The sequence below is a fragment of the Physeter macrocephalus genome, chromosome 12 (assembly GCF_002837175.3).
Source record: "Physeter macrocephalus isolate SW-GA chromosome 12, ASM283717v5, whole genome shotgun sequence".
NCBI classification, from domain to species: Eukaryota; Metazoa; Chordata; class Mammalia; order Artiodactyla; family Physeteridae; genus Physeter; species Physeter macrocephalus.
Genome location: NC_041225.1, coordinates 36476431 through 36490145, shown reverse-complemented (window position 1 = coordinate 36490145; position 13715 = coordinate 36476431). Strand labels below are relative to the sequence as shown.

General features: G+C 37.3%; 1 protein-coding gene across 1 annotated transcript in view; it reads left to right on the top strand.

Annotated features, from left to right (window-relative positions):
- NBAS (NBAS subunit of NRZ tethering complex) overlaps positions 1–13715 on the top strand; it is a 357350-nt gene that overhangs the window by 14684 nt on the left and 328951 nt on the right. Inside the window, exons 7-9 of the mRNA XM_024119119.3 lie at positions 8883–9016; positions 10942–11075; positions 13003–13101. Coding sequence (XP_023974887.1) covers positions 8883–9016; positions 10942–11075; positions 13003–13101 — 367 coding nt within the window. The remainder of the gene's footprint in view (positions 1–8882; positions 9017–10941; positions 11076–13002; positions 13102–13715) is intronic.

The window sequence follows — 13715 nt, the reverse complement described above, 5'->3', positions numbered from 1 at the left end:
CTCAGAATGTTGGAGTGATTCAGACAGACAGCCCCTTTGAGCTTTGACATTAGACCCTACCCTGAATCAGTAAGTAAACTGAGAAATCTGTAAGTTAACATGAAATTGGGAAGATTACCCCTTCTGTATTTTACACAAATTGTAGTATTTGTTGGAGCTTTTACCGTGTACAGTTAACGTGGCAGCATGAGTGAGGTAATAATACTTTGAGAACTAATGTTTTATTTTGTTGGCTTCTGAATGTGTGGATTTATGACTTTAATGCTGCATTAATGGCTTCTTTCCATTTCATGTAATGTGAGGTAGTGATCATTTGCTTATTATCTAACTCATCTTTATGGGAATAACTCTCATATGCCAAATGATATTTCCTGTGTCTGCCTGGAGAGAAGGAGCCGGATTGTTGTTAACGCGTTTTTGAAACTACGTATCGTAGTCTGCAAACTGAAATAGGAGCCATTTGGTTCCACTTTGGTATTTTTCAGTTATTGTTTTATAAAATATATGCTGTTTGAGGATGTTTTAAATGCGGATTGCAACTTGTTGGCTGTTTGCCAGGCCATAAATAGTAATTCAGTCTTCTCTTTCTATCTTGAATAGTGACCTAAAAATAGCACATGGCATTAGACATTTTCAGAGCTGTACTATGTTAATGAGGAGACTTTTCTCGTATTTCTGATTTTGAGATTCCGGAAACCAGAGCTTCCTAATGCTGAGCAGCAGCTTGCCTAGTGTAGGTGGGCTGAGGTCCCATGAGCCCTCCAGTGGCCCGGTGGCCCTCTGACAGCCTGAGCTCAGGCTGGTTGCCTCCAGTTTCCAGCAACCTCATCAGTTTACCCAGAGGTGCCATACAAACATGATATTCTACGTGTGTCTTGACATGGAAAAGGTTGGGAAGCACAGACTGTCTGAAGCACCCAGAGTTTGAAATGAAACATTTCATTCTTGAACTGTGATTCAGGAGCCTCAGGTTATATGGCAACTATTTCTTTTCATAACTTTCAGTAAATTTTTTTCCTGTTGAAAAAATAATGCACATTCTCAGTAAAAATTTTAGAAACTAAGAATGAGCAAAAAGTAGAAAATAAAAATAAGCATACTATCCAGAGATAAGTACTATTAACATCTCATGATCTGTTCGTTCAGACATTTTTCTGTAAGTGCTTGTTACTATAGATATGCTCTGTGAAAGGAAAATGTTTTATAATCTGCTTTCTTCACTTAAAGATAGATTGTTAAGTCTTTTAGGTTGAAGTTCAAGAAGAACTTTCCGAAGTATCTTCTATGATCTTTTTTTACTGGATAACTTCCTGAGTGTTAAGATGTAGGTCTCCCAATCATCCAAATTATCCAGAAAGTGCCATAAATTTGATCTCTGAGGAGTAAGTACCTCAGTGTTACACTTGATTTCACAAGCATGGTAGAACCATCATTAGGCCTTTGTGCAGATAATTGTGTATAACATAGGTAGCAGATTATTACATCTATGTTCATGGAGCTATTGGTTTATAGATTTTTTTTTTTTTTTTTTTGGTAATGTTTTTCTGGTTTGGAATTGGAGTAGCGCTGGTCTCAAAATAATGAGTTGACAAGTGTTCCTTCTTTTTTTGTTTTATGCAAGAGTTTGTGTAAAATTGGAATTATTTCTTAATTGTTTGATAGAATTCACCAGTGAAACTTGGAGTTTTGTGAGTAGGTTTTTTTTTTTTTTTTTTTTTTTTTTTTTTTGTGGTATGCGGGCCTCCCTCTGTTGTGGCCTCTCCCGTTGCGGAGCACAGGCTCCGGACGCGCAGGCCCAGCGGCCATGGCTCACGGGCCCAGCCGCTCCGTGGCATGTGGGATCCTCCCGGACCGGGGCGCGAACCCGGTTCCCCTGCATCGGCAGGCGGACGCGCAACCACTGTGCCACCAGGGAAGCCCCTGTGAGTAGGTTTTTAATTCCTAATTAAAATTTAAAAATAGATATAAAGCTTTTTAAAATGTCAATTTCCTCTTCTTTCAGTTCCAGTCTTTTTAATGGAATTTTCCCCTAAATTTTAGCATATATTGGCTTAAAGTTGTTTGTAGTACTTCCTTATTATCCTTTTATTGTTTGTCAGACCTGTAGTGATGTCCCTCTTTTGTTCTTGATATTGGTAATTTGTGTTCTCTTTCTTTTCTCTTGATCAGGCCAGAGTTTTATCAGTTTATTAATATTCAATAAAAATAGGTTTTGATTGCTTTTTCTGTTGTTTTCTTTTGATTTTTGCTTTTATCTATATTATTTCCTTTCTTCTGCTTACTAGATTTAATTTGTTTATATTTGTCTAGATGGAATATGGAAATTTAGATCACTGACTTTAAACCTTTTTTTCTTCTGTAAGCATTTAAGCTTGTTGTAATATAAGCATTTTTGTTATTGATATCTAATTCTGTTGTGGTCAGAGAACATATTCAATATGATTTTAACCTTTTAAACTTATTGAGACTTGATTTATGGCCCAGCATATGGTCTGTCTTCAAAAGAATTTGATTCTTGCATATGGTGCAGTTTTTAGGTATCGTGGTTTACAATGTTTGTTACATTGAGTTGGGTTAGAGCTGTTCACATTTTTATATATGCTGATTTTCTGTCTAGTTGTTCTGTCATTTCCTGAGAGAGGAGGGTTGACATTTCCAAATATAATTGTGTATTTTATTTTACCCTTTAGTTCTGTCAGTCTTTATGTATTTAGGGGTTCTAGTTTATAGGTGCCTACACGTATTATTTTGTCTTCTTGATGAAATGGCTTCTTTACTGTGATGGAATGTCCCTTTCTATCTCCAGTAATACTCTTTGTCCTGGATTCTATTTTGTCTAATATTATTATAGTCTCTCTAGCTTTTTTATGATTAGCATTTGCATGACATATTTTTTCTCTTATTTTTCATTTATCTGTGTTAAATGTACATCTCTTATAGAAAGCATATAATTTGAGTCATGCTTTTTTTTCAGTGTGACAATTTCTGTCATTTAATTGTAATGTTTAGAACATTTACATTTTTTTTAAACATCTTTATTGGAGTATAATTGCTTTACAATGATGTGTTAGTTTCTGCTTTATCTGTATGACAGTCTCTAGGTCTCTTTCTGACTTACTTCACTCTGTATGACAGTCTCTAGGTCTCTTTCTGACTTACTTCACTCTGTATGACAGTCTCTAGGTCTCTTTCTGACTTACTTCACTCTGTATGACAGTCTCTATTTCTCTTTCTGACTTACTTCACTCTGTATGACAGTCTCTAGGTCTCTTTCTGACTTACTTCACTCTGTATGACAGTCTCTAGGTCCATCCACCTCACTACAGATAACTCAATTTCGTTTCTTTTTATGGCTGAGTAATATTCCACTGTATATATGTGCCTCATCTTTATCCATTCATCTGTCGATGGACACTTAGGCTATTGTAAATAGAGCTGCAATGAACATTGCGGTACATGACTCTTTCTGAATTATGGTTTTCTCAGGGTATATGCCCAGTAGTGGGATTGCTGGGTCGTATGATAGTTCTATTTTTAGTTTTTTAAGGACCCTCCATACTGTTCTCCATAGTGATGATTAGTGATGTTGAGCATCCTTTCATGTGTTTGCTGGCAATCTGTGTATCTTCTTTGGAGAAATGTCTATTTAGGTCTTCTGCCTATTTTTGGATTGGGTTGTTTGTTTTTTTAATATTGAGCTGCATGAGCTGCTTTTATATTTTGGAGATTAATAGAACATTTACAGTTAATGCAGTTTTTGGACTGGTTAGGTTTTACCTTCTTATTTTTCTATTTGTCCTATCTCTTCTCTGTTTCCTTTTAGCATTTGTTCTGCGGTTTACAATGTGCATTTAAAAATTATTTTATTACACAGTGTACATCCATTTCCTCCTACTCCTTTGTACTGTTGTCAAACTTTTTATAAATGCTAAACTGCTACAATATATTATTTATATTATTATTTTTGTCAAGTAACTTTTTAAGGAATTAAAAACAAGGGTAAATGTTTTATTTTTCCTTCTATTTTCCATTTCTGTTACTTTTCAACTTTTTCTTTCTGTAAAAGTTTCCATTTGATAGTGTTTTCCTTCAACTTGAAGAAATTATTTAATATTTCTTGTAATGCAGGTCTGTTGATAAATTCTCTTATTGTTGGTCTGAAACCATCTTTGATTTTTGCCTTCATTTTTGTAAAATATTTTCTCTGGATATAGAATTCCAGGTTGACCTTTTTTTTTCTTTCAGCTGTTTAAAGATATCATTGCATTGTTTTGATGAGAAATCAGCAGTCATTGCTGTTGTTTCTGTAGGTAATGTGTCTTTTTTTTTCTAGCTGCTTCTAAGATTTTCTCTTTTTCATTGATTTCAGAAATTTGGTTATCATGTGACTTGATTTTTTTCTAGTTTTCCTGCTTTAGGTTTATTGACCGTCTAAGATCAGTGGATTCATAGATTTCATCACATTTGCAAAATTTATGGACATTATTTAAAATTCAAATAAAATTTCCTAACTTAGTCTCTTTTTTTAGGCTATGGTGGGCAGCCTCGTCTGAAAGTAGTTACTCTGGATTGTTTTTTTTTTTTTCTTTTAATTACAAAAGCAGTACATACTTTGAACAAATTCAAACAATGCAGAAGTAACAAAAAGATTGTTTTATCATCTCAATTTGCATTCTTCATAGAAACTTACATTAATGGTTTAATATAAAGCCTTCTTTGCTTATATGAACCTGTACATAGATGGATTGACTTTTTTTAGGTAAAAAAACAAGATCATCTTATGTATTTTGTTCTTCAGCTTTTGCTCCCGCACTTACTGTATTGAGGATGTCTTTCCCAGTCAGTGTGCACAGGTGTAATCCAGTCTTTTAAATGAAGCCACAGTGTTCCATTGTGAGAATGTGAACCACGTTTTATTTATCTATTCCCCTTTTAGTAGAAATTTAGATTGTGTACGGTGGCTTGTTTTATTCTTTCTCTTCCCGTCTTTGTCCCTTTCCCCCTCTAACAGCACTGGAAAAGACATCCTGTTTGTCCATGGGTGTAGTATACAAAATGTAGCTACTGCCATATTTCCTTCCTGAAAGTTATACTTACTATACAGCCATGTAAAAGGTATGATTATAAAGCTATTTCTTTTCTCCATTGTCAGCACCATATGTTACCTGTTTCTAAAATATTCATCAGGTTAGGCAGAGGGAAAAAAAGCTTCTCATTTCCAATTTGCATATGTTTAGTTATATGGTAGGGGGATATGTTAAGTTGCTATTTTTTTGTGTGTTTGTGAATTGTTAGATCATATCCTTTTGACTATGTTCCTCTTGGATTATTTGACTTTTCCTTATTGACTATTTCCTTACTTGACTATTTCCTTATTATTTCTATATAGTATGAATGTTAACCCTTTGTGATATATGTTGCAAATATTTTTCCCAATCCATTTGTCTTTTAAATGTGTTATAGTGTCTTTTTTTCCCATGGTGAATTTTTTTTTTTTGGTAACTGCATTTGTCATTTTTTTCCTTTATAACTTCCAAGTTTTGTATGCTTTCACCTTTCTTATTCTAGGATTGTAAAAATTTTCTCATATCTTCTACTTTAATTTCAAACATTTACATATTTAGCTCCTCTGCATGGCTCTTAGTGCCACTAGTTTGCTCTTGCTCACTGGTTCTTGATGTAAAAGTCAAAGAATGTTTGGGAGAGAGTGTTCATTGAACCCTTGGTGATCGCCCCATGGTCACACCCAGCTGTTTTACGGCAGCACTGAGAATAAAACCCGGTGTTCCTTATTTGTAATTTTTTCCCTTTTCCATTTCTAATTTGGGTACATGAGCACTGGATTGAAGTGTGCTCCTTTAGCACTTGAGTGCTGTTGTGTCCCAGCCGAGTACGAAATGCTGGTGATAAAGTTATGAACAATACGGACACAGCACATGACGTTTTGGAATTTATAGTTTAATGCATAAGGCAGACAATCAAAAGTAGGCAAATATATACTGATTTGGGATAAGAGCTGTGAAAGATATGAAATCATTGGAATGGAGAAGAACAACGGGACCTCGAGGCTGCTTAGACAGGGTGGTCAGAGCACACTGCCTAAGCAGGCAAGATTTAAATTGAGACGTGAAAGGTGGAAAGGAGCCAGGGACAGGTTTGGAGAAGAGTATTCCAGGCAGAGCAGGCAGCGCTGACAGGACCTCTGAGGTGGAAGCAAGCTCGGCAGTGGTGCAGGTTGAAGGGCCGCAGCCAGTGCAGGATGAGCGCGGCTGTAAGTGGTTTCACCAGCAACGTGGCAGTTGTCACACTGCTGGTTAACTTTATCATCAGCCTGTTTGAATACTTTTCAGAAACTCCGTTGACATTGGCTTTGTACAAATCTGTGCTGTTCTTTCCTCTCCAAAACCACACAGGGTGCTGGAAAAATCTGACGATAATGTCTTTACTTTCACATTGTTGTGTGAAACCTTCTCTTGTAATGAAAACATATCTTTATCTGGGTCAAAACACATGCTGAGTTTTCTGGAGCTGCTGGTTATAACTGGAAGTAATAGTAAAAACAAAGTCCCTTCAGGTGGAACTTACTTCAGACAGATACAGAAGGTAGTACATAAATCTATATATCCTCCTATCAAAATGAAGAGGAAAGATGTTATCGCAGGTAAAACAGAGACAGTGGAAACATGTTGCTGTGTTTCTTTAGAACATGAATATTTTTCAGGGCATTAAATTGTCCTCTTGCTGGTGTTTGTGTAGCATCTGTGTATTTGTGGGTCTTGAAGTGTTCTGTTGTTTATCATTTTGTGCTTAAGTTTACTTCCAAGTTTCATTGTTTTTTAAAACTGAGGACAGAGAACTGATCTTTTTCTTCATTTTATTCCCACCTTTAAAAAATTGCTTTTCCAAAGTGTATGCAGTATTTCGTTAGGCTTTAATAAAATTCCCTAGACCCTTCTGTGTTCAGGGGCCTCTCTCGGCTTTTTTTGGCTTGCTTTTTACCTTTGAAAAATAGTCAAAATGAAGAAACTCATTGACATCTGGTATACTTTTCCCATATACAGAACATATTTTACATATATTGCAGAGATGAGGGGGGTTTAAATTCTACAGTACCTCTGTTAGGTGGAGAGAAGACTTCAGTTATATAATTCACGTTTAATTGTTAGTCCCTGAGGAACAGTAAACCCTTAGCATTACCTTACCCCGTTACTCTAGATTTTTCTGAGAGGCTGGGGCTTTGCTCATTAGTGAAACGTTAATCACTTTCTGTTCCAGATCCTGGGATGGCAGTGTTGAGTAAGACATTGTCTCAGACACTTGTGGGGGAAATAATCATGTAAACAACATCGTCTGATGTGATAAGTACTATGAGAGACTTGTACAGCATATTTGGGGGCACACAGAGGAGGGCAGTCAGTTTTGAAGAGTGTCAAAGAAGGAAGAAGTGACAGTTTGTTACCACAGATGGTTTAACAAACAAGTACCCTTGGAGTAGCATTGGAGATGAACATTCTAGGTAGAAGCAGCAATGTGCATGAGAGACACAGACTGGAGTATGCATGGTTTATTTGCCAGGTGGTTGTGTTATTGGTGGGTTATTAGGTGTATGATGGAGGAAGGGCGGGGAGGTGAATTGGAAAGCTCTGATGGGACCGTTGGTGAAGGGCCTTTCATGCATATGGAGGAGTTTGGACTTGATTTTTTTGGAAATGGATAAACATCAGGGATTTTAAAGCAGGGGAAAGATGTGATCTCTTCATCTTTCTCTTTTACAAAGATAGCTTTGGGTACTGTTGAGGAAGGATTAGAGGGGAAGAGCCTGAAGGTGGGAAGACCCATTAGGAGGCTGTCATGAGAGTCTAAGCCAGAGATGATGAAGCCTGAATTGTGACATTAGCAGAGGAATAGAGAGAAGGCAATAAATTTCAGAAACATTTCTGAGTCATTAATCCTCAGGCTAAATCCAGGCTCTGACTGAGGGGCCGTGTGTTGTAATGAAGTGCACACTGCGCGGGAAGGCAGCCTGCTTACGTTCTGGGTTTGTTCTGATCGTGACTCCTGGTGTCACCTTGAGGCTCCTAATGATTTGGAATTTTTGCTGGTAAAGGGAAGGCACTGGTGGTCCTACCTGGCTCTTCAGTTCTGGGATTCTAATAAGGGGAAACAGGAGCAAAGGAAACATCAGCAACCTCAGACAAACCTAAAACAGTTTAGAGTTTCACAGCCCCTTTCTCTTTTGCAGCCGGTAGCCTTTCTATTGTTGTACTGAAAAATTCAGAACAGAAGAAGATACCGGTGTCAGATTATTAAGGTGTTCATTCTCAAAATCTTATAATTTTGTAATTGATTGAGAACAGTTCCTGATTCAGTTGCCTAATATACGTATGTATTCTTTTCTCTTTCTAATTCTGTGTCAGTATAATCCCACTTTGTTTTTCTTTACCATCTATATTTGAAATACATATCTAAAAGATCTCAGTTGAAATTTTGAGGTTTTTTTTTTTTGCTTTTGGAGGAACTTAACTCACTGGATTGTAATAGTTTTCTGCTTAATCTTTATGCTTTTGATCTCTCGTAATTTCATTAGTATTTTGAGGTATATCATTCCTGAACCTTTACCAGATGAGGGCTTGCTCAGCATTCAGCAGACCACTGGTGTCAGTAGACTTTGCTTCTTAAGTAAGTGGGGCAAGGCTTGTCACGGTTTACATTTCCCACTCTTACTTGAAGTGGCTTTCTGGGAGCTGTTCTTTTCTACTGAACAGGAGTTTTAGAGACCCTTAGGAAATGATGTCATACTTGAATACTCTCTTTAGCTGCAGGAACTATAGGTATTAACTATCTTGATAATGTTAAAAGCACTTCTTTTCTTTTCATTCTAGTTCCAAAAGACCCAAAACCCCAGTGGAGACGTGTGGCATGGAGTTACGATTGCACCCTGCTGGCCTATGCTGAAAGCACGGGAACTGTGAGAGTGTTTGATCTCATGGGAAGTGAACTCTTTGTTATAACCCCGGTATGTACATACCTTAAACTGAAAACATATTTTTTTGGACTACCTTTCATGTATAGGTACTTGAATGAATGAATGTGGTGAGAGAGGAACTATAAATGTAAATCAGAATAATAAGCTGTGCACTTAAGATGCTTAGCTCTAGTTAGAGATCTGTACGCTAAATATTTATTCTTTGCATTTTGTAATGCACTATCCAGACATAATCTACCATTATTATAAGGTGGTAGTAAGTAAATACTAAATAGAGGTACAGAAAGCTGTTGTAAAGTTACAGTGAAGGAAAGAAGTCAGTGGGCCTTTGCAGCAGAACCAGCCTGGGAGGAGTTAGAATTTGTTACCCTAAAGTGATAGAAACTGAAATGGAGAGTGGAGAAAAAAATTAATGGTGGTAATAACTTATATTTGTATAGTGCTTTGTACTTTATTAATGACTTTGATATACATTCCTGTTTAATATTCACAACACCCTTTGAGTAGATTGGGTACTTATTATCCTCATTTTACAGTTTAGAGAGCATAAATTGTGAGGAAGTAAAATGACTTTTCCCGTGGTAATCCAGTTAATTAGTGTCTCTTTCAGGAATTCGTGCTCTTTACTTTGTATCCTCCTTCCTCAAGTGAGCAAAATAAAGGGGCAGGTAGAACAGTGGTTCTAACTCTGGCTGCATCTTAGAATCACCTGCAAAGCTTTATAAAGAAAAGAAAAAGAAAAACTAAACAAATTGCTGGATTGCCCTGGCTCCCCCCACAGAGAGTCTGACTTCATTGATCTGAGTGAGCCCTGGACTTAAATATTTGTTTCAAGGCTTTCAGCTGATTGTAATGAGAAGCTAGGAGTGAGAACCAAGGATATAGAGAATGATTTTTGTTCAGAAATGAGTGGAAAAACTTGAAAAAGTACATTGGGCTCCTGGTATAGAAGTTCTGGGAAAGCAAACTAAGTAGGCTGAGTTACTATTTTCTAGACTAGCATTGTCTAACAGAAACGTAATGTGAGCTATATATGTGATCACGTGTGTAATTTAAAATTTTTTAGTAACGTTAAGTTCAACAGGTGAAATTTATTTGATATATTTTATTTATTACAACATATCTAAAATGATTACATGTTGAAATGACAGTGTAAAAATGATTAATGAAATATTTCACTTTCTTTCTTTGGTCATAAGTCTTTGAAATTTGGCGTGTATTTCTATATTTATAGCATATCTCAATTTGGACTAGCCATGCATCAAGTGCTTAGCAGCTGTGTGTGGCTGCACCACTTTATTGAGCGGTTCTAGACGATGAGGAGCCATTCAGGGTGGGAAACTTCATTTTGCGCTTTGCTATGTGTGCTGAGGTACACATGCCCTCCAGATCCTCAGCAGATATAGCCTGGTATTTAGTTGATAGAAAAAGGCTGGCATTGAGTGAGTGTTTTAAGTGTCCTTCCCTTTAAATTGCTGATTAGGCAAACGGAAGTAACTGGAGGCATTTTTCTTTCTTTCTTTCTTTCTTTCTTTCTTTCTTTTTTTTTTTTTTTTTTTTAGCATTGGGTACTACTGGCAGTGGAAATTAACATTTGAGAGCTTATGTCTGAATTCTGAATCGTAGAATTCTTTGAGGCGGAATGATAGCATTAGTATTTTTTTTTTCTTCTTTTTTTGCAGTGGAAGTATAGTCTGCACGGAAATTCCCCTACTAGGGGAACATCTCACCCAAAGAGGCTGCTGTGGTTCCAGCCTGTGGTTGGGGGAAGGCTGGTCTAGAGTTGGGTGTCTAGTTCTAGGCACTTTGGCTTACATGATTCTTCACATATGATCAATTCTGGGCTATCTTACTTAAAGGATACCTGGCAAGGCTAGTTTCTTGAATATCCTTCAATTACACGTTAACTTCTATCTAGTATCTTTTTAGTAACTTAATTTCCTCCTCTTTCACAGGCATCTAGTTTAGCAGGTGATCTGAGCTATGCCATTGCTGGGTTGATATTTTTAGAGTATAAAGCAAGTGCACAGTGGTCTGCAGAACTCTTGGTCATCAATTACCGAGGAGAACTTAGAAGCTACCTTGTAAGGTAAAAATGCACTTTATTTGGGATGCCCTGTTTGAAATAATGTTTATTTCTCTGCTTTAGTGTCGGATTTTGGTGCTTTTTTTTTCCTTTTAGCATTTTATTATGAAAAATGGCAAATATAAAAGGAAGGTTGAAAGACTTTTATAGTGAACTCTCACATACCTCCACTTAAATTCTATTTAGCATTTTACTATTCTTGCTGTGTCGTATTTTGACCCATATTTCTATCTGGCCATTAATCAGTTCTATTTTTTAATATAGTTCAGAGTCAGTACATAAATACTTTAGCATGCATATCATTAATTAAAGTTCATTAATTCAAGTTCAATATTTGCTTATAGTTTTCTTTCATTTGAAATAAAATTTGCATACAGTGAAATGCACAGATCTTAAGTGTACCAGCCAGTGAGTTATGACGAACACTTGTGCAAGTCATACCCCTGTCAAGATACAAAACATTACCATCATGCTATTAAGTTCCCTCATGCCTCTTCCCAGTAAATCTTTGTCCACACCCACCCTCAGAGCAACTGCTGTTTATAATTTTTTTCCATCATAGATTAGTTTTGCCTGTTCTAGTGATTTACATTAATGGACTCATAGAGTATGTACTCTTTTGTCTAAGTCTTCTTTCATTCAGCTTATCGTGAGATTCATCCTTATTTTTACATGTATCTGTAATTTATTCTTTTTATGGCTGATTAGTATTTCATTGTATGAATATCTCATTTGTCTTAGTTTGGGTTGCTGTAACAGAATACCATAAACTGGGTGACTTACCAACAACAGAAATTTATTTCTGACAGTTCTGGAAGCTGGAAGTCTGAGATCAGGGTGCCAGCATGGTCAGGTTCTGGTGAGAGCCCTCTTCTGGGTTGCAGACGGCTGACTTCTCCTTGAATCCTCACATGGTGGAAAGAGAGCTAGTTAGCTCTCCAGCCTCTTCTTATAAGGACACTAATCCCATTCATGGGGGTTCCTTTCTTTTGCCTTACCTAATAGATCCCAAAGACTCCTCCTCCAAGTACCATCACATTGACATTAGAGTCTTATATGAATTTTGGGGTATACAGACATTCAATCTATGGGGATCACAAACCTTCAGTCCATAACACTCATGATTTGTTTATCCATTCTTCTGTTGATGGACCTCTAAGTTTCTGGTTTTGTGAATAAGGCTGCTATGACTAATCTTGTACAAGTCTTTTTTTTTTTTTTTTTTCTTTTAAATATTTATTTATTTATTTGGCTATGCCGGGTCTTAGCTCATCTTCTCCAGTTGCTAAATCCTACTGTGGTAGGCAGAATTCTAAGATGGCTCCCCAAATCCCAAGCCTCTGGTGTACACACACTTTCTCCTGGTTATTAAATCAAACACTAATCTAGGTGTTGCTGTGAAGGGATTTTCCAAATGTAATTATTTCCCAAATCAGTTAATCTTTTTCTTTTAAAAAAAATATTTATTTATTTATTTGGCTATGCCGGGTCTTAGTTGCAACACGTGGGATCTTCATTGCCACATGTGGGATCTTCTTTGAGGCATGCAGGATCTAGTTCCCTGACCAGGGATCGAACCCCGGGCCCCCTGCATGGGGAGCACAGAGTCTTAACCACTGGACCACCAGGGAAGTCCCTGTACAAGTCTTTATGGATACATGCTTTCATTTCTGTTGGGTCAATATCTTTAAGTGGAGCTGCTGAGTCATAGGGTGGATAGTTTGGTTGTATAAGAAATTGCCAGAGCTTTTTCAAAGTGGTTATATCATTCATATTCCTACTAATAATTTATCAGAGTTCTGGTAGTTTTATGTTCTCAACAGTATTTGGTGGTGTCTATCTTTTTAATTTTAAACATTTTAATGGGTATTTAGTGGTATCTCACTGTGGTTTAATGGTATTTATTTCTTATTTACCTTCTTGAATGTAGTGTTGGAACAAATCAGAGCTATCAAGAGAGTCACTGTTTCAGCTTCAGTAGTCATTATCCTCATGGAATCAACACAGCTATTTACCATCCTGGGCACAGGTAAGCAACTGTTTGCTCTCATATTTGGTGGAGTATTAGGTGGATGTAGAAGTCTTGGCACAGTTTCAGAGAGAAGAAGTTGTCCGTTCTGATTTTTATTTTGGTTTCTTTATTTCCCCCGCTTGTGTATAGTTATCCTAACGTCCGAAATATTGTTGCTGTCATCTTCTATTTTTAAAAAAATATTTATTATTTTTGGCTGCGTTGGGTCTTTGTTGCTGCACGCAGGCTTTCTCTAGTTGCGGCGAGCGGGGGCTACTCTTCCTTGTGGTGCGCAGGCTTCTCATTTTGGTGGCTTCTCTTGTTGTGGAACACGGGCTCTAGGCACGCGGGCTTCAGTAGTTGCAGCACGCAGGCTCAGTAGTTGCGGCACATGGGCTCAGTAGTTGTGGCGCACGGGCTCAGTTGCTCCACGGCATATGGGATCTTCCCAGACCAGGGATCGAGCCCGTGTGCCCTGCATTCGCAGGCGGATTGTTAACCACTGCACCACCAGGGAAGCCCCTGTTGCATTCGTCTTCTGAACATTCATGCTCATCTGTTTGGCAGACTGAGCTTCTCCTGAGTCTGATCGGGCACTGGGAATATCCACTGAGGAATATCTTCTCTCTTAG